General features: G+C 44.5%; 1 protein-coding gene across 3 annotated transcripts in view; it reads right to left on the reverse strand.

The window, feature by feature from the left end:
* MMS22L (MMS22 like, DNA repair protein) overlaps positions 1 to 27574 on the reverse strand; it is a 172796-nt gene that overhangs the window by 63663 nt on the left and 81559 nt on the right. For all 3 annotated transcript variants that reach the window (XR_003855772.1, XM_029596676.1, XM_029596675.1), the window contains exons 15-17: positions 10493 to 10680; positions 6726 to 6876; positions 148 to 290 (exon numbers count right to left, since the gene is read on the reverse strand). Coding sequence is in view for 2 of the 3 variants with exons in the window: in XM_029596676.1 (XP_029452536.1) it covers positions 148 to 290; positions 6726 to 6876; positions 10493 to 10680 (482 nt within the window). In the remaining variant the exon portion in view is untranslated. The remainder of the gene's footprint in view (positions 1 to 147; positions 291 to 6725; positions 6877 to 10492; positions 10681 to 27574) is intronic.

A 27574-nucleotide genomic window follows, 5' to 3' on the forward strand; every position in this document is an offset into this window, starting at 1 on the left:
TGGAAATCTCTTGTTTTCAGCATGGAATCAAACTAGGAGTATGTTAGAAAAGGACACATAAAAGCATACTGGGTTTTTAAGGGAAAAAGGGTCCCCATGCAAAACCTGTACTGTAAGCCCAAACCTCCAGTAAATGCAAGCCCTTACCACCAGATCTCTCAGGCTCTGTCCTTGCCAAGGTATCGGCTGGCTGATCGACGAATATCTGTAGAACACATCGAAACCAGGAACGCACCGACAAAGCTTGATAGGACGTGTAGGCTGGACTAGAAAGTGTTTCAGATAATTCACTGAACAGAGAGAGAGGAAGATTTAAATACATGTAAGAAAACAAAGAACTTTTCAGTCATATTGCAGATTTGGTACATTTTAACGTCCTGTCAGCAAACAGAAGAAAACAAAGAAGCAGCGCAATGAGGGGCAAAAAAAGGATGTTTGTATTGCTGGAAAGCATCTATGAAACACGTCCCCTCCTTTCCAAGTTAGCAGGAAGATAAGGCTGGAATTTCACTTCCACCAGTTGATATAATTATACTAGAAAAGAGAGGGTAATAAAGCAGAGTTGCTTACTTGTAACAGGTGATCTGCGAGGACAGCAGGATATTAGTCCTCACACATGGGTGATGATATCAGATGGAGCCCCAATGCAGAAAACTTATGTCAAAGTTTCTAGAACTTTGACTAGGCACATTGAGCATGCTCGATACCACGCGTCCACGCGAAGTCCCTCTTCAGTCTCGTAACACAGAATTACGATTAAAAAATAAATAAATAAATAAGAGAAACCCAACTCTGTGGGGTGGCTGATGGGTTTCGTGAGAACTAACATTCTGCTGTCCTCTGAGAACACCTCAGAGAATACCAGGTAAGCAACTCTTTCTCTGAGGAAAAGCAGGATGGCAGTCCTCACACATGGGTCAATACCTAGCTACAGGCTGCTCTCCAACACAAAGGGGGACCAGAACCTAACCAGGTGCCAAAGGACACAACACCACCAGTGCTGCTGGTAACCGAGGGGGATGCAGCCTGAACCCAAACAATGGGTCCTAGGATGGAAGAGTTGGTTTCTACACCTCAAACAGTTTCCAAAGGGCAGACTGGTCGAACCTGTCGCATTGGCCATCCCTAACCAGACAGTAATGAGATGTGAATGCGTGGAGAGAACTCCATGTCACAGCCTTGCAGATCTCCTCCATGGGAAATGTTCGCAAGAGGGCAACCAATGCTGCCATATCTGACAGAATGAGCCTTGACATGACCCCCAAAATGCAGTCCTGCCTGGGCATAACAGATGGAGATGCAATCTGCTAGCCAACTGGATATTGTCTGTTTGGCAATGGCAACGCCCAACCTATTCTTAACAAAAGAAACAAAAAGTTGCTCCTTGGGCTTCTCTCCACTCCAGACAGAAGGCTAAGGCTCACTTGCAGTCCAAATTGTGCAGTAGTTGTTCTCCATGGTGCAAATGGAGCCTGGGAAAGAATATTGGCAGGACAACTGACTGGTTAAGATGGAAATCTGTCACCACCTTAGGCGGGAACTTAGGGTGCATACACAAGACCACCTTATTGTGATAACATTTAGTATAAGGTGGATAAGTCATTAAGGCTTGGAGCTCGCTGATCCTGCATTCTGAAGTGACCCCCACCAAAAATATGACCTTCCAGGTCTGGTACATCAGGTAAAAGGTGCGCAACAGTTTAAAAGAAGTTTCCATCAGCTGTGCTAATACTACGTTGAGGTCCCAAGACACAGTGGGAGGTCTTAGGGGAGGCTTCAACTGAAGCAGGCCCCGCATGAAATGTACAACTATAGGCTGTACAGAGATGGGCGTACCATGTACAGCATAGTAGTATGCTCCAATTGCACTCAGATGAATTCTAATGGAGTTGGTTTTCAAGCCAGCCTCCGGTAGGTGTAGAAGGTAATTTTTGTGTGGGGCAGGAGAATGGATCTCGGGTCTTCTGCTTTCACACACAGAAAACCTCTCTCACTTCAGTCTGTAAGACTTTCTAGTGGAAGGCTAACTAGAAGCCACCAGGACCCGAGACACATCCTCTGAAAGATCAAACAGCTCTAGCATTAACCTCTCAACATCCAGGCTGTGAGTGACAGAGCCTGGAGTTTGGGACACCGCAGCCTGCCCTGATATTCCATGAAGAGATCTGGGAAAGTCCCCAGACCAATATGTTTCTGGATGGACAGCTCCTGCAGGAGTGGAAACCAGGCCTGTCTCGGCCAGTGAGGGGCTATGATGATCATAGTCCCTCTGTCCTCGAAGATTCAAGAGTGTCTTCGCCACTAAGGTAATCGGAGGATACGCATACAGAAGACCCTTGCCCCAATAACAGGCAAGTGCGTCCAAGGCTGGTTTGCCATCTGACCTGTTCAGAGAGCAGAATCTAGGCACCTTCCTGTTGCAGGAGGATGCAAACAGATCTATGTCTGGGCTCCCTCAAAGGTGGAATATACAATTCGCTACCCCCCGTAGGGTCTGAAGGCTTGGCTCAGCCTATCCACTACCAAGTTCTCCATCCTGGCCAGGTACATGGCCCTGAGTACCATTCTGTAGTACAAGGTCCACAACCAGATCTGGACCGCTTCATGACAGGAGATACAATCCCATGCCTCTCTGCTTGTTGACATACCACATGGCTTCCTGGTTGTTGGTCTGTTAGCTAGCTGATCTCTGAAAGCCCATAGCGTGTACCTGATCATCCAAAGCTCCTGGAAGTTGAATTGACAACGGCTTTCCTGAGGAGAACAGAGAACATGGGTATCGAGCCCATCTACATGAGCTCCCCACCCCAGGGTAGATGCATCCATAGTTAGGATAATTTGAGTAGGTAGACTCCGAAATAAGATCCCCTGATCCAGACTGGAAAGTACCCGCCACCAGGACACTGAGTCCCAGAGAGACGCGGTTACTCAAATGCAATCCTGGAGGTTCTGAGTGGCCTGGCACCACTGTGGCCTCAGGGTCCTTTTGGCTCTGCGCATGTGTAAATATGTTAAGGGAGTAACATGTACATTTGCAGCCTTTTGGTCCAACAGGCTCAACATGTGCCAGGCTGACACCTGCTAGGCTCTGCTGAATCTGTCATAATGGTCAGCATGGCTACAGCCCTGTGGCAAGGTAGAAAGACCTTGGCCTGAGCCGTGTCTAGCAGGGCTCCTCTGAAGTCCAATTGAAGTGATGGGCTGAGATGAGACTTTGGGTAGTTGAGAATGAACGCTAGTGACTCCAATATCTGAATGGTCAAGCGCATGGACCTGGCGACCCCTGCCTGAGACGTGTTCTTGACCAGCCAATCGTCCAGATACGGCACGACATGCACTCCCAGTCTGCGGAGATGCACCGCCACCATGGATAAGAATTTTGTGAAGATCGCAAAATGGTGGACGCAAGCCAAACGGCAACACTCAGTACTGGAAATGCTGTGATCCCACCACAAATCAGAGATACTTCCTGTGACTTGGAAAGGTCTTGATATGAGCGTATGTGTCCGTTAGGTTTGCAAAATGGGACCAAGGTACCCAGGGAAACCTTTCTTGAACTTTTCTCTTTTTAGAAACTTGTTTTAAGGCCTATAGGCCTAGAACGGGATGGAATCCTTCTGTTTTCTTTGGAATCAGGAAGCACCTGAAATAGAATCCCCGCCCTCTTTGACCTGGTGGTATGGCCTTGACAGTTCCAGCTGTTAAGAGGGAGAAAAGCTCGCTTGTATTAGTTCCTGATGCACTACTAGCCCCCAATGTGGGTACAAAGAGCAATTTGGCAGGTCACCCAACAGATTCAACTGGTACCCTTGGCAGATGATGGCAGAACCCACCAGTCTGAGGTTACACCGAGCCACTGATTCACAAAGAACCGCAGCCTGCCCCCAACTAGAGAGTCCATCGTCGCAGTTATGGGCAACTGGATTGCACTCCCTATGGCTCAATCAAAACCCCATCCCCGGAGTTGACTGCAGTGATGGCTGGGGTTTGGGGGCTCTCTGTAGCCTGGGACGGCTGCAGGAGCCCTGATTATGTTTACAGGAGCGAGGAGGCGGAGGATAGTACTTCTGCTGAAAGACTTCCTTGGCCATGGTCTCGACGGTCTCCTGGATGAGGAAGACAAGTCCAGAGTACTGACAGTTGCTGAAGGTTCTCATGGTGGTCACGATGTTGAGCCACAGCAACCCTCACCCTATCTCCAAAGAGATTTTCTTTAGTACATGGCACATCTGCGAGTCATTCCTGTACATCTGGTTGGAAATCCGAGACCCACAGCCATGCCATTCTGTGGGCACAGATTTCTGCTGCAGACACGCTCGAAGCCATTTCAAAAACATCGTAGGTCGCATGAACCTAGTGTTTTCTGCACTCCACACCCTTGCGCACCAGCAACATAAGGGTGTCTTGCTGCTGTTGAGGCAGCTGCTCAGATAATAGAAGGACCAGGGGGCACTCCATGAAGTTAGCAAATAGCTCATTTAAAACAAATTGAAGAAAATTATTTTTCACTCAGCGCATAAAACTCTGGAATTCATTGCCAGGGGATGTGGTTTCAGCAATTAGTGTTATTGGATTTAAAAAAGGTTTGGATAAGCTCCTAGAGGTTAAATCCATAAACTATTATGATAATTAATAAGCAATAGTAGCTTGCGATCTATCTAATGTTTGGGTACTTGCCAGGTACATGTGACTTGGACTGCCCACTATTGGAAACAGGATACTGGGCTTGATTGATCCTTGGTCTGACCTAGTATGGCATTTATGTTCTTTTGCACCTGCTTTCAGATGTCTCATGAGTACTGGCTCATGTAGAGCTGATAGGCAGCCATGCGGGCAATGAGCATGGTGCCTTGAAATACCTTCCCCCCAAAGAGTGTCCATTACTCTATGGTCCTTCCCTGGGGGCACCGAGGAATTGGTCCAAGAGCGCTTGGCTCTCTGTAGAGCTGGTGAGGCAGCTGAAGCTTATCGAATACAGCAGTCTTCTGGACGAGGCAGACCCGTCCGCCTTCTTATTAACAGGAGGCACAGCGGTTGTTCTCGAATCCTCAGCAGCAACTCCTTAAGGATCTTGTGTACTGGGGACCACCATGATGTCCTTAGAAGGCTCCACGAAGAAATGATCTCAAGCATTTTGAGCCCGGTATCCTCCTCTGTCAAAAGTAAAATGGGATGGCTTCTGCCGTCATCCTCACAGTGCGAAGATCAAGTCCTCAGGCGGGAACCTCCTTTGTTCATCTGGAGGAGAAGAGTCTAACGGGAGACCATCAGAGTCCTCAGAGAACTAATTTGGATCACCTTCCCAGGGGTCATAGGGACCCCTCATCCTCACCGTATGCTACAGGGGATGGGGCCCTAGGTGCTCGACCTTCATCCAGAGGTGCAGGAACCACTAGAACTGGATGGGGGCTACAGGCTTCAGAGTCTCTGCTGGACTTGGTGGACCTCGACCATTGTATTGGTAAGGGGAGAACTCTGTGCTCCGCCGGTCACTGATGCTGTCCCAGGAACTGGTTTCAGCTGAGTCGTTAACGCACCAATGAGCACATTGGGCTTCTCCAGAAGTGGTATGAGGATGGGCAGCACTGGGTCTGGTGCCATCAGTGCCACAGGATCGAAGCCTTACAGTGCCCACTCCACCACCTGCTGAACTTGGTGCTCCATCTCCTTCTCAAACGTTGCCGATGCCAACAACAACTAGGAGGAAGGAGGGGTGGACAGATCTTTTTTGGACCCACAAGGGGGATTGACGACTGGCCCATACAGAATTAGAGTTAACCCCTTTTGGTACTGTACAAACCAGGAAGCAAAGTAGCCCAAGAACAGGAAGAGGGAAAGTCAAACAATAAATGGAAGTGAGAAGAAAAACCAAAAAGCAGGCTATTGTTTTCTTTCAGACATTTTTTCATCTTATGTGAAGTAAGAGAGTAAAGACTGTGGGACAGTTAGAAAAATTGGGCATATATCACCTTACATAAGGGTGTGCTGTACACCCTAATTAGACTTTCTGCTCAAAATTCCAAACATGCCTGACGTGACCAATTCCACATTTTTTAGTTAAAAAAAACACAAGCAGCAGGTGGTGGGTGGGGGGGGGGGGGGGGGTGTTTGCAACTGCAGAAAAAAGCGGATTTTCATTTTCCAGGGGGGTTTTTTTGCCCATTTCATCAAAAGATTTTCAATTATTCGTACCTGCCAGCCTTATTTAAGCAAGTTTTTTTTATCTTCCCTACAGGAAGTAACACGATTGATCCTTTTGTTTCTATCAGAAAGAAAGAGAAAATTTTAGGTTTTTGCCTTTTGTAGAAAAACGTCTGAAAATTTTTACACAATTTTTTTCTTTATAAATTTTCAATTACCAGTAAATTATATAATGAAAAAATTCTGTGTAAAATATTTTTCAGACTTTTTTTTCTACAAAAGGCAAAAACCTAAAATCTTCCCTTTCAATCTAACAAAAACAAAAAAGGATCAATCGTGTTACTTGCTGTAGGGAAGCTAAAAACGGATTTACCTTCTAGCCTTACTCACGCTGGAAAAGTGGAAAATATTTAAAATATACACAGAGGAAGAGAAATGTAAAATCCATTGTAATCTCATCCACTTTGGGACTTGACAATTGCCAAATGACTTTCAAATACAAGCAGACGGCTATATCTGAAATCAGTCCCACCACCAGCAAGAGAAATCGACTCACTTACAGAGCTAGACTTAGAACAGTTTACCTGTTGTGCAGGAGATGGCATAGATATCGTGTCACCAGCTGAGGACAAACCATATCATCCCATCCAAACAACTGCATCATGGAAAAGACTGGCTGGGGCTGGAGATCAGATGGAGTTGTGCCCAACATGTCCGCAGACAGCAAGGTAAAACCTTTCAAAAAAAAAAGTAAATGCATATGTAAGTTGGTGATTTATCCTAGGGCTCCAGGTTCAAGTCTGGATGGGGAGGAAGATTTCTCTTCCAAGGCCCCTGGCGCTGTCAATCACAATCTCGGTGACCACTTCACACACTAGATCACATAGTTCCAGAAGTTGTCAAATAGTGAAGAAGAAGAAGAGTAAAATCAACACAACAGGGAAAAACCAGGAATCACAAAAGGGTCCCATGTGTCCCCTAGTAATCCCACTCAGGGAGGTACACCCCCCCCCCCCCCCCCAAAAAAAAACAAACCAAAAAAAACCCATGGGTGTCCATAGCTGATGCTCAAATAAAAATATAGCTCTTTACTGCTACAATCTTATTTTCAACAGCCTCGATTACTGCAACTCACTCCTGATTGGCCTTCCAAAATCTACCTTAAAACCACTTCAACTGTTACAAAACGCCACAGCCAGAATCCTAACCGGCAAGAAGAAATCAGAACACACAACCCCTGTTCTGAGAAGTCTTCACTGGCTTCCGATCGAGCAAAGAATTGAATTCAAAACCTTAACAATAGTCCACAATGCAATTTACAAAGAAGACAACACCTCCCTCAATAACATGATTCAGAAACACAAACCTCAACGCGCGACCAGAACCGCCTGCAAACTACACCTAGACATACCCTCTCTTCCTTTAGCAAAGCTTACCAACACGAGGAACAGAGCCTTCTCCATCGCTGGACCCAAATTATGGAATTCCTTACCACAGTACCTGAGCACACTTAGAGACATCAAATCCTTCAAAAAGGAACTCAAAACATGGATATTCAGCCAAACTTTCAGAGATGGTGTTGCTTAAGCCGCATGCAACTTCCTAACTCATCACCCACCTCTGCTTGACACACACTAATCTTCTCGAAAGTTCTCCTCCCTCATTTCTCACCTTTCCACATCTCTCACCAATCCATGGTCTCCTAATGTTGTAACATACTTACAGGCCTATCCTGTAAAGTGCGGCCGCGTTTACCCTGCTCCTAAGCCGCTTTTTACTCACGTTCCGGCCGCGTTAGCCCTTCCTGCGATCCCGAATCCCCTTTAACCTTCTCCTACCGCGTCCTAAATTCCCCGGGCAACCCCTTCCGCCCGCGGCATGTATATTGCATGCAAACGAGCGAATTAGCTCGATATTGCATGCAAACGAGCGAATTAGCTCGATATTGCATGCAAACGAGCGAATTAGCTATTCCCTAGCATCCCGTAACCCGCGCCCCGACTATCGCTAGTTTTCCCTGCCGTTTTGTCGCGCGTTTAACCTGCAAACTTACCGCCTACCCTGACCCCTGCGGTAGAGGCAGGGGTAAGGGTAGATGGCAAGCTTTCCCCCAGCCCCCGCTCACCTGCCCCGGCCCCGATCATGGGTGCCGGTCTCCGTGGCAGCCCCAGTCCTCTCCCCTGCTCCTGAAGCCAAAAAAAAAGCGAAAAAAACATTGCAGCCCCCCTCCGATGTCCGGAATGGGGCTGCCACGGAGACTGCAACGGCAAAGCGACTTTTCGTTTTTTTTTTTGCTTCGCCGCTGTCAGTGTGCCCCCTTCCTCTCGGAGCAGGGCGCGAAAAGCAGCCTTGCTCCGGGAGGAGGGGGCACACTGACAGCGGCGAAGCAACGGCGAAGCAAAAAAAACCAAAAGCAATTTTGGGTTTTTTTTTTCAAAAGCGACAATTTTTTTTTTTTCCCAAAAGCGACTTACTTTTGGGATCTGTCAAGATCCCAAAAGTAAGTCGCTTTTGGACGCCTGCCAACTTACTTTTCTGAAGCCATCATCAGGAACACATGCGATCGTAGCTCCTCCCGATGAAGATGGCCACCTGCACGGGGAAAGCGTGCAATTGGCCGCTGAAGACGTGACGTCACGTCTTCAGCGGCCAATTGTACGCTTCCCCCGTGCAGGCGGCCATCTTTGTCTTTGTCGGGAGGAGCTACGATCGCATGTGTTCCTGATGATGGCTTCAGAAAAGTAAGTTGGCAGGCGTCCAAAAGCGACTTACTTTTGGGATCTTGACAGATCCCAAAAGTAAGTCGCTTTTGGGAAAAAAAAAAAATTGTCGCTTTTGAAAAAAAAAAACCCAAAATTGCTTTTGGTTTTTTTTTGCTTCGCCGTTGCTTCGCCGCTGTCAGTGTCCCCCCTCCTCCCGGAGCAAGGCTGCTTTTCGCGCCCTGCTCCGAGAGGAGGGGGGACACTGACAGCGGCGAAGCAAAAAAACCAAAAGCAAGAAGTAAGTCGCTTCGCCGCTTCACTCTTCCCTCCTCCCGGAGCAGGGTGCAAAAAGCAGCCTTGCTCCGGGAGGAGGGAAGAGTGAAGCGGCGAAGCGACTTACTTTTTGTTTTTGGTTTTTTTGCTTCCTGGTATCTGTCATTTCAAATGACATTTGAAATGACAGATACCAGCGTGGCGTGAAGCCTTAGGCCCGCGCACCCAGGATACTGTATAGGCGCTCTATCCAGTAAAATGGGTTGTGCGGGACTAAGGCATTACGGACGCGGTTTACATTTACATATAATTAGTGTTCAGGATCGAGCGGTAGGTGAGCTGCACTGTGCGGGCGGTAACCGCGGGTGCCGTAGGCACTAACGCAGCTCTTCCTACCGCTCGGTACTGGATAGGCCTGTTAGTTAATAATAAGTCTAGATACCCCGCCTACCGACTCCGGACCCTTCCCTCTGTCCCAACACACCCATACAAGGAAAAGCTTTATGTACCTTATGTCCGATGATGATCGCACATAAGTTCAGCGATGTTCTCTAGTTACTATGTAACTTGCATAAATTATCTTATGGTCCTCTCATATCTTTGTTCTATTTGCGTGCTGTTAGAAAGATTTCGTTTCTAGACAGGAATAGTCGTTCAATTGATAAGTCTCTCGTTTAAATGTACATTTAATGTAATAAGCTGTTCTAATGTTCATACATTGTATTAAGTTGTTCTCATGTAAACCGGAGTGAAGGCAGATTGCTATACTTCGGTATATACAAAACTTTCAAATAAATAAATAAATATAAAAGATTTGAAATAAATACATTTTTTAAAAAATTTCCATTTAGAAACCATGTAATGAGGTACAAACATTACCATTAGTGTGAAATTTTGTCTTGAATAACATTTGTGCAGCTATGTGTATCAGAAATGCTTAGGTCACAAGCACAACAGCATAATTATATCTGTAAATAATAAAACTCAACTGGATTATTTGAAGCAGCAAACCTAGTGAGCCAAGCACCCAGCTGTCTCTCAATGTTTCTGTATATCCCGACAGCATAAATGTACATTTTACATATATACATAAACTTGCACCTGTTAGATATATATATAGATTGCAAATAAGCACATTTACCTTGGAACAGAACCCACACAACCGTGAACGGCAATTGCTCTCAAGTCCGTAGAGTTAGGCCCCTATGAACATTGGCTGTTGAGAGGTTTAGGCCTAAACAACTTCCTCAAGATTTAGATGTAACCAGTTTCTGTCTTTGCATAGCTGAGCTGCTGTACATAAATGACCAGAAGGCAGTCTGCCCCAAAGAAAAGCAAGACATGATGGCATGAAGCTGGAGCGAGGCAGTACAAACCTGCAGCTGTGTCTGCAAGCTGAAGGGGTGGTGTTTCAGACAGTCTCAGGCTCTTCAGGTATGGGAAGAAATTTCTCCAGAGAGCGCTGGCAACAGCTTGGTGGTGCTCTTTGGCTACAATGAGAAGCGGTGTGTTCCGGCCTGCTGCCTCTAGCCCAAGTCTCTGGCTTGAATATTTGTGCACATGCCTGAAGAGAAACAAAAAGTACTGTTAAAACTCAGTACATGCAAAAAGATGGATTTAAAATATATTTATGGCTTTTCTAACAACAAAATGGGTGTATACAGACACCACACAGTTATTTAATGGATTAATGGCAACATAATGTGAATGTTAACCATTAAATTTACCATGTTTCTACCATGTTACTCTCTGTAATTATTCACATTGTTAATTGTAAACCGGGTTGATGTGATTCATATCATGAAACTCGGTATAATAAAAATAATAAATAAATAAATTATACACTCTTGAATACGTTAAAAACAAATAAGGAACAGGCGGATTATCAGTAGCAATAAAAAGCCTGCATTTTCTATCTGGCAGTGTGAGAAGCAAGTGGACTTGAAAACAATTTTTCTCCAACATTTCCTATAATAGTTTAGGCCATACCCTCTCTTCCAGGAGATGTAGAATGACCAAATCCAAGATGGAGGGCTCATACAGGATATATAGAAACATAGAAATGACGGCAGAAGACGACCAATCGGCCCATCCAGTCTGCCCAGCAAGCTTCACACTTCTTTCCTTTCATACTTATCTGTTTCTCTTGGCTCTTAGCAACCCTTGGTTCTATTTCCCTTTCACCCCCACCATTAATGTAGAGAGCAGTGATGGAGCTGCATCCAAGTGAAATATCAAGCTTGATTAGTTAGGGGTAGTAGGGGAAGTAACCGCCGCAACAAGCAAGCTACACCCATACTTATTTGTTTAACCAGACTATGTTATTCAGCCCTTATTGGTTGTTTTTCTTCTCCCGAACTTGCATCTACTCATCTCTCGGTCTCCAGCAAATGAAGAAACATTTTTGGATCTATGAAGCTTTGCAAATATTTTTTTTTTAATTTGGAGTTTGCTAACTAACCTGCAGATGGTTTTATCTGTATAGCAGATTCTCTCTCCCTCATTTTTTCTCCAGTGAGACTTGGGACTTTCTCCAGTGAGACTTGAGACTTGGAGGTGTGTCTCCAGAGAGGAAAAAAGTCAACCTTGTGAACCTTGGTTAGAAGTACCTGTTAAGGGAGGAAGTGATGTCATCCGACACAATGGCAGCCTGAATACTGAGCTCCTTCTCCTCCGCAGCGAGATCTAACTGCATCCATCTCCAAAAATAACACAAACCTGGCAAAAACTTCAACCCCGACCCCGGGAGATTCGCAGATGGCAACGAGGAAAAAAATCGCGGACCACTGCTGCGGCGGAGCAAATCCAAGCCAACATGGCCGACCACGAGCAGGAAGAAGAGAGCGCTGAGCTCCCCCTCATCGCTGAGAGCAGCTGTAAGTCGCGAGAGGCAGAAGAGCCTGAAATCACCCGCGCTGACTTCCAGAAGTGGTTCGTTGAGCTAAAAGAGGGCATGGGAACGTTAAAAAAATGAAATACAGCAAATAGCAGCTGAGCTTCGCCGCAGGTTCGCAGGCCTGGGGAACCGCGTGGACTCTCTCAAGACGCAGGCAGAGGAGCAGGAGAAGCATTTACTGCTTTACAGAAAGAAATGGTTCAGCTAAAGCAAGTGGCTGATGAGCATTCCTGTTGGCTGGAAGATCTAGAGAACTGCTCTAGAAGGGGAAATTTATGCTTCAGGAGCATTCCAGAAGGTGAAGGCTTCCAGGACTGCACAAAGATTATTCAAGATATTTGTGCTCAGATCTTGCAATCCCAGAAAACCTCCCTGTAATTAAACTGGATAGGGCGCATAGGGCCCTCACCAAAATGAGAGGAAACACACCCAGAGATATAGTGGTTTGTTTCCATGCCTATGACCAGAAAGAAAAGATCTTACAACAAGCAAGACAGATTACTGACTTTCAGTGGCACGGAGCCAAAGTGGAAATATTTCAAGACTTATCTCCCATTACCATAAGGAAAAGGCACGAATTTTGAAAAGTGCTTCAGGTTCTACGGGAAAGGAACTATCGATATAAGTGGTTATTTCCTTTCGGACTCCAATTTACAATCCAGGGGGTCTCATCCAGAGTTAAATCAGTGGAAGAAGCATCCAAATTATTAAGAGCTGCTGGTCTGTTGAAACATCCGCTGGAAGCAGACAAGATCCAAATTACAGGTCCTCCGGTGGGAATCCCCCAGAAATGGCAGAGAGTTCAGCATGGGGGCAAATGGATGACCAGAGATTCTCCAAAGACAGTGCGTCATGAGCTAAACAAGACTAGGTGTCTGCCATATCGTTACTTCCCAGCTAGCAGCTGTTGGTTAGGGGCCCTACGTGGTCTATTGTAAGGATGTTATGTTGCTCGGGTTATATGTCATGAGTTATACTAATATATGCATCTCACTGAGAACAAGTTATGTTTGAAAGTTTAAATGAGTTAGGATGTTAAACATATAGCATTTAATAAGGGGGGGGAGCGGTGGACTATTCAGGTGCCGGAAAGGTCTTTGAGTGGCGTTAGTCCTCCAGGAGCGAGAGAGATATAAATAGGGCGGGTGTGTGTGGGATAAATGATAACATGCAGTCCTATATTCTACCATCAAGTAGCGAAGGGAGGTGGAATGAATACTATGCATTTATGAGGGGAAACGAGTCATTTGGATACTCTGAGAGTTGCAGGCTATCACAGAGGGGGGTGGAGAACCGACCATGATGGGTGAATTACGAATGATGTCATGGAACGTTAAGGGGCTTAATTCTTTTTATAAGCGAAAAAGGTTACTGCAGGATGCTGTTAGGGAAAAAGTAGATATTCTTCTTTGTCAGGAGACACATCTTAGGAAGAAATATGAGAAATTGATGCTGCAACAGTAGGTCACAAATATGGGGGAGTGGGTAACCTGTTTTCCAAAAATGTGACAGTAGATATTATATCCACAGTGCGAGACACAGAAGGTAGATATATCATTGTCAAGTTTAAATTAGGCAAATCCATTTACACTATTGTAAATATCTACGCTCCTAATATAGGAAAGGTCCATTTTTTGAACAACTGGCTACAACATTACAACAGTGGGTAGAGGGATCCTTAATAATTGGGGGGGGTGGGGGGTGGACTTCAATCTTACCCGGTATCCCTTTTTAGATAAGTGGGGGAGGAGGAAGCCATTCCCTTTGCCACAGAAAAGGTCTGAAAGCTCTTATGAGAGATTGGAACTTAATAGATGTGTGGAGACTCTACCACCCTTCTGAGTGTAATTACAGTATTTTCCGGCGTATAAGACGACTTTTTAACCCCTGAAAATCTTCTCAGCAGTCGGGGTTGTCGCCAAGCACCGGCAGATGTGTCGCGTGCTCCCGGTCTCTCCTGCTGCTCTTCCTTCCCTGCTGCCGTTGCCGCTGGGCTATTAGCACGTTCAAGCCCAGCGGGAATGGCAGCGGTGCAAAAAAAAAAAAAAAAGCTGTGGCATCCGCGGCTGGCCTTTTCTTCTTCCCGCCCCCGAACCGGAACAGGAAGTGATACGCGGTTCGCGGGAAGGAGAAAGAGCCGTGCCGCATGAAAAAATAGCAGCGGCGACAGCAGCATCGGCCCCCGAGCAATCGAAACAGCTAATAGGGAAAGGAGACAGCAGCGTGAGCCTCCCACGGCCGATGGGATTCTTCTTTCTTGGCCTGCGGGGGCTGGAGGAGGAGGCTGCAGCAGCTACCATTTGTGCTCGGGGGGCAGGGGAGGGGAGAGGAAGTTAGTGAGAGAGAGAGAGAAGCAGCCAGCCAGCCTGTGTGTAAGTGAGAGAATGCATTTGATTGAGAACATGTGTGTGATTGAGAGAAACTGGTCAGAGAGCTCATGTATATGTGAGAGACAATGAAAGTGACTGCTCAGAGAGATGACTGATGTGTATGTGAGTGTGAGCGAAAAAGCATGGAAGTGAGAAATCTGGGTATGTGAGAAGCCTGATTATGTGAGAGAGCATGGGAGTGGGAGGGCTGTGTGTGTGTGCATGAGAGAGAGACTGGTTGATAAGGTGACGGTGTGTGTGAGAGAAAGAATGTGATTCAGGGAATGAGAAGTCTGTGCACGTGGAGAGCGAGCATGGAAATGAGAGAGAGAGACTGGTGTGTGTGTGTGTGTGACAGAGAAAGTGATTATAAGAGTGAGAAGCCCGTATATGTACGGTAAGCAGAACATGGGAGTGGGAAGCCTGTGTGTATGGCATGAGAGAAACTGTTCAGGAAGGTGTCTGGTGTGTGTGTCAAAGACTGTTTGGGAAATGATTGGTGTGTGAGAGACAAACTGGTCATGGGGACATGACTGGTATGGTGTGTGTGTGAGAGACATGGGCCCTAAGGAAGAGGAAGAGGAGTAGGAGAGCTGCTAGAGGGGGTAAGTAAAGTTTATTTTTCTTGATTGACTGCCATTTTAATTATTTAATGTGTCTGCTTTTTTGAAATATTTTATTGGTGTTTGGAGAAATTTTAATAGTTTTTAATTGTTGGATGTTATTCTGTTCATAGCTGTTTTGAAACATTTATTCTGCTTATTAGTATAGTTTTACAATTATTTCTGTGTGGGGATCTATAGCTGCTTGCTAATTCTGTTTTCCTAATAAGAGGTGTATTGGGTTTTTAGGGCCTGATTTAATATTTGTAGTGTTGCCCTTTCATAGATAGGGTTGCACCTGTTTGAGTGTAAAATTATTTTTTTTCTTAAAAATGTGTATAAAAAGGGGGGGGGGGGGCGTCTTATATGCCGGAAAATACGGTACACTTTTTATTCAAAAATACATAAGACATACTCAAGAATTGACTACTTCCTAGTGGACAGGATCTAACCAATAAGATCAAACCTACAGAGATCTCTCCCATAAGAAATTGCCATACTGGGTCAGACCAAGGGTCCATCAAGCCCAGCATCCTGTTTCCAACAGAGGCCAAACCAGGCCACAAAAACCTGGCAATTACCCAAACTGGATACCCAGAAGTTGGGTATCCAGTTTGGGTACCCAGAAGTTGGGTACCCAGAAGTTGGGTATCCAGTCAGGAGAAAGATTTTGGCATCTAAACAATAGTCTATTGACTGATACTGAGTTTTGTTCTGTACTGAGGAAGGAGATGGAGACATTTTTAGTGGAAAATGACACAGGGGAAATATCAGCTAACATTTTATGGGACTGTTTCAAAGCTGTAGATAGAGGCAAATTAATAGCACGGGCATCTTTTGTTCAGAAAATTAAGCACAATAGGCATACAAAGATCATGTCCCAATTGAGTAAACTTGAAATCCGCCATAAACTAAATGGAGATCAGGGGGTGGCAGATAAATTAGACAAATTGAGAGAGGAAGTGAAAAATCTATCAATGGGAGAGATAGTGTTTCAAATGGACAGAACCAAACAGGAATGTTTTGAGGGAGGAAATAAAGCTGGGAGGTTGCTTGCTAGAAAGTTAAAGGCCTGATCTACACAGAATCAAATTTTAAAAATTAGATCAGAAACTGGTGAGATATTTTCTGACAATGAGAAAATTCGTCAGAGATTTATTCAGTTCTATCACCAACTTTATTCCCAAAGGGAGGACATTTCACAAGAGGATATAGACTCATATCTGGGGAATATACAATTACCACGAGCAGAGCAAGTCCAACAAAATTATCTTAATAAACCAATTTCGGAAGAAGAAGTTTCGAAGGCTATCCAAGGCCTTAAACCGGGGAAATCGCCGGGCATAGACGGATTTACCGCCAGCTTCTATAAATCACCGAGTACTACCATAATTCCTCCCTTAACAGCAGCTTTCAATAATTTGTTACTAGAAGGGGAGATTGCAGTGGACGCAAATAGAGCGGGGATAACTCTTTGCGAAACCAGGTCGGGATGTCACACTATGTGGGTCCTACAGACCCATATCACTCATTAATTTGGATCTGAAATTGTTGGCAAAAATTTTGGCCACACGTCTGAGCAATATTGTCACCTCCTTAATCCATCCAGACCAGACGGGTTTTGTCCCAGGTAGGCTAGCAGCAGATAATGTCAGAAGAGTAATAGACTTAATATGGTATACTCAGAATAATCAACAACCCATGACATTACTCACCATAGATGCAGATAAAGTGTTTTACCTTGTCCACTGGGAATATCTTTTTTCTGTCTTGCAAAGAATGGGCCTGGGTGGCAATTTTCTGACAGGGATTAGAAAATTATACTCCAATCCCAATGCTTGTATAAAAGTAAACGGAGGATACTCAAAGTCTTACCCGATTGAAAGGAGGACCAGACAGGGCTGCCCCCTTTCCCGACTCGTTTGCTCTTTTCTTAGAGCCTCTAGCCACTATAATCAGAAATTCACCAGACATTCAGGGAGTTCGAATAGGGGATCATGAATATAAACTTTCTTTATTTGCTGATGACGTACTCTTTACCATCGTACAACCCTTAGATTCGTTACCACATCTGGTGCAGGAACTGGGGCGTTTCAGCGGGGTATGTGGGTATAAATTAAATATGGAAAAATCGGAATTGTTAAATATTACCTTAAATACTAGTAAAGTAAAAGCCTTGCAACAAAAATTCCCATTTAAATTGGTCAAGAAGTCTATCAAATATCTAGGAGTCAGAATTGGTTCTGATATTGGGGAACTATATCAGCATAATTATGACCCACTGTGGAAAACCATAAAGGACGATTTATAAAATGGGAACGGTTGGAACTCTCATGGTTGGGAAGAATTTCTACCATAAAAATGAACAAATTACCTAGGTTAAGCTATTTATTCCAAACCTTACCAATTCCAGTTTCAGTCAGCGATTTACGTAATTGGCAAAAACACCTGTTTCGATTTCTATGGAAAAGATGACCTCCTCAGGGTAGGGGCAAAGTTCTATTCCTTACTAAGGGATATTGGAATATGATAATTGATTTTATGTCATAACGGATGTACATGTCCCTTTTCAACCAAAAATATTTCTCAACATATATCCTCCTGAATTCTGTGAGCAGATTATATATTTGATACAACAGGTTATTCAGGCCGCTAGAGCAGAGATTGCAGGTTTATGGAAGAAGCGGGAAGCACCGTCTCGTGCAAGGGTTCTACAACGCTTGACAAAAATATGGTATCAACAAGCTGACAGCCATCAGACAACAACTAATTAAAAAAACATCTGTCCCAATGGAATCGATTCGTATTATGGCGGAATAAACAGACGTATCCATCTGTGCTTGACTCCATTCATCCTTCTTGAACACCGGACTGTTAGGGGGATGGGACTTTGGGGATGGGGGAAATGGATTAAAATATACACACTATTTGCACTGTTCAATTAATACGTTTGCTGTTGCTATACTTCTCTAGCAGGCTTTATTCTGTTTATATAATGCAATGCAAACATAAGTTGTTAGATTTGAAAAATTATAAAAAAAAAACCAAAAACCTGTTAAGAAAAAGTTGAAAATCTGTGCCTTTGTTTAGAGATGCTGGACAAGCTGGAGAAGACAAACCATTGCCAGAGTGGCTGGATGTTTTTATGGCTTCTACAGCTCTTAGAGACGTAAAGCTGGTTTCTAGACAAACTGGATCTTCATGTTGATCACTTCCAACTGAGAAGGTGTAACCGATTAGGTGGTTTGTTTTTAATTTTAGACATTTTCTGCACTGGTGGCTTAAATTCTTCTGACTGGCAAATATCAACATACAGAATCCAGCAACCAAAGAAACAGACTCATATCGCCAACAACCACCAGCATCAGTGGATTGGTTCCCTGGAGCCTGAAACATCTCCAGAGGAAATTCTTCTGAGGTTATACACTCAGAGCATGGCCAGGAATTTCTGCTCCTGAGACAACACAATGGAAGCACTGAGATATGGCTAGCTTGACTGGCTGCCATTCTACAGGTCATTTTTCTGTATTTTAATTTCTGCAAAAGTCAAATTGGTTATCTGAAAATGTTTTAAATGGTTAATAGCATAGGTTTTTATCGCTTGGCTTGCTGGAAAAGCTTTTTACACTGATTTTTAAACCAGAAGTTATACCAGTAGGCCTCAAACAGTTGTCTGTACAGTATTCTTGATTTCTTCTCATCGTTTACAGTGCAAAGACAGCTGAACACTACAAACTTGAACAAACAGAGGGTGGATCTTTGCAATGTCTGATTCCAGATCTCTGCTTCCCTGTGAACATCTGGTTTAAAGCTAGAAGCTCCATAGATTTTGTTGCATTCCTGATTGATGAGGATCATAAGAGAAACCTCTCATACCAGAAGAGCTTCTTTGATGACAACCTGTACATCTTCCTAAAACAAAATCTACCTCTCCGTGAAAAGGTGAAGTACAAGGTCACTGCTGGCTCCCCAAAGGAGATTCAGTGGTCTAGGGGTGAGAGAATAATCAGATGGAGGAAATGTCTCTCAAAGTCTTGCTGAGTACTTTCACATGGTGACGCTGTTGCATATCATCTGGACTATATCTCAGTCAGACATCTACTATTACTGAAGTATAAAAGGATGCAAAAAGAAAACGACATAATGGAGAATCTTCTTTATATTTATTCCACTTTTTCTACTTTATACTGACCACACATTGCTAGGGATAAAAAAGGTGCCTAGCCTTAGACTAAGTCTTAGGGCTACTGAAGGTGGTAGCAATAATGGTGATTCTTTAGGTGAAGGTAAAATCTCTGGTACAGCTACAGAGCATGAAGTTGTTCATGGACTCATGGTAGCAGCTAACAAACTACAGAAGCTAATGACAAAATTGAAGAAAAAAAAAACCAGATGTACTGCTATTTTTATCCCAGAAACCCCATGTTTAAAATTCTGGGGTACACAAAGATTCAGCTCTATATAACTAAATATATTACATAAATCTCAGCTTCTAGGATCCAAACAATAGAATAAGTAACGATATAAAAAATCTGCTCCTACTGATTCTGTTTCAGGTTGGATTAGATTTAATTAATTACTCACCATTTGCAAATAAGAGCTCAAGGTGTATTTCACATCAGGCACTATAGTTTTGCTTTCTATTCTTAACCTACACTTTAAGGACTACAGAGTTCTACCTCCAAATCCAACTCTGGAATTATATTAAAAAGACTGTCACCCTATGAGCTGTGCCTGTCCTCGGCTCGGAGCTTTATCTGCCAGATTTAGCTTCAGTAAAAATCTTTCCCATTTCAGGTCATCTTTCTGAGTAAAGATCCACCAGCATCTACCTTACAAAAGGCACGGATCTATTTCCAGACCCAAGTGAGTGACCCTTGAGTTTATAATTCCATGTTTATCAGTTCTAGGGGTTTCTGTACAGAAGAAACTACAGAAGCCTCTCACCAGCTGCATCCCATCCTATGATCCCTCAACACCCCCCCCCCCCCCCACACAGCCACTGAGAGGGTTCCTATGATTGGAGAACTTTAAGCGGTCATGAAGTGAAGTAAGAGGGAGAAAGGGTCAGAGAAAAGAGCAGAAAACACTTCTCTACAGTGAATTTCAAAAGGGTTTTGGCATGTAAACACTGAAAATTAGATGCATGGGTAGTAAAACCTGAAGTATATGCAAACTAGCAATCTTGCCCTGCACCCTTAACATCACTACTGGTGTTGGTCCTCTTCAGGGGAGAAGGGCACCCGGAGGTAGCAGGATCAACAGCAGAATAGAGAGGGGAAAGCCCAGCAGGGCTCCTCCCTTCCCTCTGAAACCTGCATACCCTGCCTCGTGTCATGCGAATGGGGCTCTCCTAGCCACACCCACTCAACATCAACATTGGCATCAGCACCCTCAAGGGAGAAAACAGGAGTAGGATCTGCATTTCCCAGGACTCTGCCTTCCCCACAAGCCTGCAATCACAGGGTTCTCCTAGCCCCAGCCCCTCCACATCACCAGCAGTGACTGGCTCTCTTTAGGGGCATGCTAATGCCAGCTTACGCCAAACGGCATGTCCCTTTGTGCACAAGTTCAAACACAAGCTACAAGAGTCTGAGGATCTTGTTGCAGGTAATGAAATCATAAAAAACGTACTCTATTTAGCATCACTAACTCTAGACAAAATTTAAAGTTGCTGAATGTATTATTGCTTTCAAGCCAGGGAAACTACATGGTTCCCTCAGGTAAAAATAGAAACAATTTAAATATCCTGACTGCATTACAAGACTCATGCAAATGGTTTCCCAGTTAGTGTTCTGACTGTACATTTAAATGTTCTAAATATGGCACCCCCTCAAAGAAAAGCCAGATACATGATCTGTCTGCTCTGACAATAACCTCACCTTCAGTCAAAATGAAACCATCCACTGCATAGAAATACTCAAAAAGGATAAACAATCTTATCGAACACGGTAAAATATAAGCTCAGCACAATCACTGCCTAAGGCAGCCCCTTCTGTGACCACTAAGGCTTCCCACTGCAACACCCATTGCTGACCAAAATGTATTTCGACCCTCAAAATTTGGATCCCAGTGATACAGGGGAGAGGAAACCATTGCCATCCAATGAAAAAGAAAGGGTAAACAACTACATATAAATGGTGGCAAAACTACCACAACCAACTACAAGATTCCTCACATATGGCATATGGACACATAGGCCTAGTAAATGCCAGATCAGTCAACAAGAAATTCCTGATGATCCATGACATAAATTAACTAATATTAGATCTCTTAGGAATAACTGAAACATGGTTAAATAGGCAGGAGGGGGGGGTCTTGAACAAATTCTGCCCAGAGGGCTTCTCCATACTGTGCCATCCCAGATGAAGAACAAGGAAGGGGAGGTGGAAATCTTATTTCAAAATAACCAAGCTGCACAAACTCCCTCTCCCTCGGTTATCGGAAACAGAAAGCTTACTAATCAGATTAGGAGGAGAGAACCCAATAGTGCTCTGGGTAGTCTGAGCCACTCAAAACATATTATCCATTCAAATGCTACTAGTCACACGTATAAAGCCTCAGATTCCTGCTGGACATAACAGTAACCATGCTCCTACATATCCAAGCAACAGTAAAGAGCTGCCTCTTCCAACTATGTAATTTATGAAGATTACGCCTCCTCATAGAAAAGATGACCTTAATCACAGTAGTCCATGGCACAGTAACCACATGACGATTACTGTAAGGCACTGAACAGATAAGGCCCTAAATAAACTTCATATAATACAAAATTCAGTTGCAAGACTATCACACCGGTCCTACACAGACTACACTGGCTACCAGATTCTTACAGAACCAAGTTCAAAACACTTGATTGACTGACATAACAGTTTACCCGAACGAAAGGTTGTCCTAATACATGCCCTCCAGACCACTAAGATGCTCACTTGGGGCTTCCATAACTCTGGAAATAAAAAGAAATCAAAAGAAGGGATATCCAAGGATGATGCTTCTCAAGAACAAATCTACCCTATGGAATTCTGTCCCAGAAGAACTCTGCCAAATGCTTTATTACTCCTGTTTCAGGAAGCTAGTAAAGCCTAGTGCTTCTGCCACGCCTTTAATGCCAAACCCATAATTTCCGCCACTCAAAGAGCATGCATTAAATGAAATTGACTGTGATAAACTGCCTGGCACTAATTTCTGAGTACCCTGAACATGCTGCTACAATTTGGTTTGCAGAGATGATTAGGTATATAACGTAAAATCAACAATAATGCAGTGACAAATTAGTCATTATTGACAGTTTATTTCTAGTTCAATTCCCTACGGTTTAACACTTTCTTCTATTGCTAAGCTGCTACCATTACTGTTGATTTATATACTAGTTCATTCCTTAGATACTAGACTTTAATGTTCAGCTTACTGGAGAAATTACTTACCTGAAAATCGTTTTCCTTAGTGTAGACAGATGGACTCAGGAACAGTAGTTTATGCTCCCCTGCCAGCAGACAGAGATGGAGCAAGCTGAAGTCACAGTATATATACTCCTGCAGTAATCCCAGTCTGCCAGTATTCTCTTCAAAAGCAACTGTGGACAGACTATTAAAAAAATTATTAAAAGAAAAAACAAAACAACCATAACTGTACTCAACCCACAATAAACACTGAACTCAAGTAAGAACATAGGCACCCAAAGCTAGGGACTGGATGAAGATTTACAAGTAATCCCTTGGGATACGTATCTCCACAGGAGGACTATTGATACAATCAGTTGGCAGCCAAGGACAGGAAGCTGAGTCTGTCTGCACTAAGTAAAACAAAATTATCAGGCGTGTAGACAGATGGATTCAGGACCAATGGAATGTACCAATACCACTCCCGAACAGGGTGGGAGGCTGCCTGCGGTCCAATCAATACCACATGTGCAAAGGCTGCATCCTCCCAGGCCAGCGCATTCAGACGATAAAACCTGGAAAAGTTGTGTAAGGAGGACCACGTGGCAGCTCGGCAGATGTCAACAGGAGACAACAACCTAACCTTCACCCATGACACTGCCTGAGCTCTAGTGGAATGAGCCCTATCCTGAGTAGGCAATGGCTTTTCAGCATCCACATACACAGCCATGCCACCTTCTTAATCCCACGAGCAATTGTAGTCCATGAAGCTGGTTCACCCTGCTTCCTTCTATCATGAAGGACAAACAGAGGATCCGACTTTTGGAAAGGTTCAGAAACCTCCAGATACCCCATGACAAGTCTCTTGACATCCAAGGAAAGCAGGGGCAATACTCTTCCACATCCCTAACCTTATCCAGGGACAGTAAGAAATGGACTGATTCAAAGGAAACTCTGAGACCACCTTAGGCAAGGATGGAACAGCACACAACTGCAACACCCCTGGAGTCACCCGAAGGAATGGCTCCTGACAAGACAAGGCCTGCAAGTCAGAAATGCGATGCGCAGAACACATAGCCACCAGGAACACTATCTTTAAGGTCAATCAATGCAAGGAAAGGCTATATAGCGGTTAAGACTCCACAAAGGAACCAGCAACTGTAAGAGAGGCCGAAGGTGCTTTACTCCCTTCAAGAAATGGACCGCATCTGAATGGGACGATACGGAGACACCACTTACCGTGCCTCTGAAACATGTAAGAACTGCAACTTGAACCTTCAAGGAATTTCACAACAAGTACGCAGCCTTGGTATCATCATTGACAGCAATCTCACGTTTAAAAAATTCATCGCGGATACGGTAAAAAATGGTTTCTTTAAGCTATTTACGCTTAAACGGATTAAATCTCTATTATACCAATATGATTTCCGCACAGTTTTACAAGCAACTATTTTATCAAAGATTGATTACTGCAATGCTCTGTTACTGGGTCTACCCAAAGCCACCATTCAACCTTTGCAAATGCTGCAAAATGCAGCTGCCCGCATTATCACCGACACAAGCCGCCATGATCACATCACTCCAGCTCTTCAGTCTTTGCACTGGCTACCTGTGGCTTACAGGATAATTTATAAATCTATGTCGCTGATACACAAAGCCATTCAAAACAGAGAAATGCTCTGGTTTACAGATCAACTACAATTCAAAATGTCTTCCCGCCCAACGAGATTCCAGAATTTAGCCAAACTAAATATCCCAGCACCCAATCTGACTAAACTCTCTAGTACAAAAGAACGATCTTTCATCATTGCTGGATCAACAATATGGAACACCATGCCCTCTGAATTACGCCAGGAACTCTGTCACAAAAAATGTAAACAAAACCTTAAAACCTGGCTATTTAAAAAAGCCTACTATCAATGATCTGAATCCTCAACTACTCTTCCTAACTGCCACAATCTCTCATATATTGCTGATATTCTATTAATATAAAGTTATATACTGTATTGTTTTTCGTTTAGTTAACTTGTTATATTGTAAAGCGCAATGCTGAATTACTGTTTGAATGTAAACCGAGGTGATGTTATTTACGTACCCCGGTATAGAAAAATCTATAAATAAATAAATAAATAAATTAAGTGCCAATCCCTTATTCAACCCATCCTGAAAAAAAAAAAAAAAAAAATCCAGAATAAGTGGGATCTTAACCGAATGAGGAAGAACACAGAGCTCCTCGCACCACGCCTCAAACACTCTCCAAACCCGCTCAAATGCTAGAAAAGAGGAGAACTTCCAAGCACAGAGTAAGATAGCAATCACTGCAGAAGAATATCCACACTTCAACAGGCAAGCCCTCTCAAGGGCCAAACCATAAGAAAGAACCGGGCCAGATATCTGCTGCAACAGATCCATGTGCGGCGGAAGAGTCTTCGAAAATCCGTATACTACAGACACCTGAGCCAATCCAGAGCCACCAGGAGTACTAGCCCCCTGTGGATTTCGATTCTGCGAATGACCCTGCCCAGCAAGAGTCACAGAGGAAGGGCATAAAGCAACTCATCTTCCAGCCGGACCTGTACAAGAGCATTGATGCCTAGGGACCATGGATCTTTACTGTGACTGAAGAAACAATTAACCTTCACATTGCAAGAAGTCGCTAGCAGGACTAAGGATGGAAGGCCCCAGCACTCCACTATCAGCTGAAATGCCTCGGCAGACAACATCCATTTTTCGGGATCCAGACTCTCCCTGCTGAGAAAGTCTGCTTGTATGTTGTCATTACTGTGATGTGAGAGGCCGAGATCATCTGAGGATGTCCTTCCGCCCATTCCATAAGTTGGTCTATTTCTTGCGACACTTGCTGGCTCTTTGTTCCTCCCTGGCGATTGATGTAGGTCACCATCGTTGCACTGTCCACATCATGCGGACTGCTTGACCTAGTAGTCTGTAGCTGAACTGCAAGCAAGCCACCCTGTCCGCCCAGGTTTCCAGGCGATTGATGTTCCAGAGAGCCTCGGCTGTCCAGCAGCCCTGGGCACTCAGTTCCTGAATTGAGCTCCCCAACCTTGATGACTTACATCTGTCGTGAGCACCAACCAGTTCAGGGAGGACTAGGAAACTCCTTTTTACAGATGGAGCTTCCTGCAATCACCACTGGAGGCGAGAGCAGATTTCCATCAGCAAGTGGAGCTGAACCGAATAGTACTGAGACTGCGGGTTCCATCAAGACAGCAGAAAGCGCTGAAGAGGACGCATATGCGCCCATGGCACCACTTCCAGGGTTGCCACCATCAAACCGAGCACTTGCAGATAGCTCTACACCATCAGGCAGATAGCACCTGAGATATCAATTTTTGGATCAGAGCATCTGGTAGAAAAACCTTGCCCAGCCTAGTGTCAAAGTGAACACCCTGAGAAGGCCAGAGTTTGCTCTTGGCCAGGTTCACCACTCAACTGAGCTCCTGCAGCAAGGAAATTACCCTGTTGGTCATCAGACTGATCTCTGCCAAAGATGTGACAGAATCAGCCAGTCGTCCAAGTATGGGTGTACCAGGATCCAATCTTTTCTCAACTCTGCTACCACAACCACCATAACCTTGCAAAAAGTTCTCGGGGTGATGACCAGACCAAAAGGCAGTGCCCGAAACTGATAATGGCGATCCAGCACCACAAAGCGTAGAAAATGGTGCTCCAAACGGATGGGGATATGCAGGTAAACCTTGGACAGAATCAGGGAGGTCAAATTCCCCCGATTGTACAACCATTATCACAGATCTAAAGTTTCCATGTGAAAATGAGTCTCCTACAGACTATTGACACTCTTGAGGTCCAGGATGGGACGAAAGGAACCTTCTTTCTTGGGTACAACAAAAAACAGAATAGCACCTCATATTATCCTGAGGCATAGGAACGGGACCCACAACCCTCAGCCGAAGAAGCCTCAGAAGCATAGACTCCACTGCCTGCTTCTTCTGCAGGGAGTGGTAAGGAGACACTATGAACACATCCCGAGGAATGCTGCGAAACTCCAGCGCATATGCTCTCTGCTTCAACAGCATGGTTCAACATGTTGAAGCAGGCTCTCTGCTTCAACAGCATGGGAGAAGACTGATACTTCACGCATATCCAGCATAGCTCCCTGCTTCAAACGGCAGGGGAGAAGAAAAACAACCAATAAGGGCTGTATAACGTAGTCTGGGTAAAACAAATAAGCATGGGTGTAGCTTGCTTATTGGCAGGGGAGAAGAAAAAGAACCGATAAGGGCTGTATAACATAGTCTGGGTAAAACAAATAAGCATGGGTGTAGCTTGCTTATTGCGGCGGCTACTACCCCTAACTAATCAAGCTAGATATTTCACTTGGATGCAGCTCCATCACTGCTCTCTACATTAAAGGTGGGGGTGGAAGGGAAATAGAACCAAGAGCTAAGAGAAACAGATAAGTATGAGAGAGAAAATGTGTGAAGCTTGCTGGGCAGACTGGATGGGCCATTTGGTCTTCTTCTGCCGTCATTTCTATGTTTCTATATCCTGCCTGTATCACCTCCAGGATCCATTGATCCGATGTGATCTCGACCCACCTCTGATTAAAGAAAGATAGGTGTCCCCCTATCTCCGCCTCCTGCAGGTGGGTCAGCCAACTTCTGTGGGGAAGCTTGGGATGGGCCACCACCCGAGCCTGCTCCTCTCTATCGGGGATGAAAGGACTAAGACTTACAAAAATGGAGCGTTTGTTGAAGAGTCGGGTTTCTGTAGGAACAAAAATGCTTAAAACCCTTGAGACAACCCCTCATAGGAAAAGGGCGCTGCAATTGCTTTTTATTCTTCGATAACTGGGTTACTGGAGATTCACTCCACTTACTGGTCAGCTTTTTGAACTCGCTTCCAAACAAGAGTGACCCTTTAAAGGGCATCTTTGTAAGATTAGCCTTGAAGGCTGTGTCAGCTGACATCTGGTCCCCATTACCAGAGCCACTCCTCTGGCCAAGGTACAGACCAAATCACAGCCCACGTCTACCAAAAAGGCAGCAGCAGTTTCCATAACTGTTCTGGAATTGACCCCGCGAATCATCCACCTCCTGAGAGAGAAGCAGACAAGAACGTGCCACAAGAAGCAATCTGCAAGATCATCGCCACTGCATCAAAGACCTGCTTAAGGATAGATTCAATCCGCCTATCATGCAACATCCTTGAAGGCCGCTCCTCCCCTCCA

This window comes from Rhinatrema bivittatum, chromosome 3, assembly GCF_901001135.1.
Source record: "Rhinatrema bivittatum chromosome 3, aRhiBiv1.1, whole genome shotgun sequence".
Taxonomy (NCBI): domain Eukaryota; kingdom Metazoa; phylum Chordata; class Amphibia; order Gymnophiona; family Rhinatrematidae; genus Rhinatrema; species Rhinatrema bivittatum.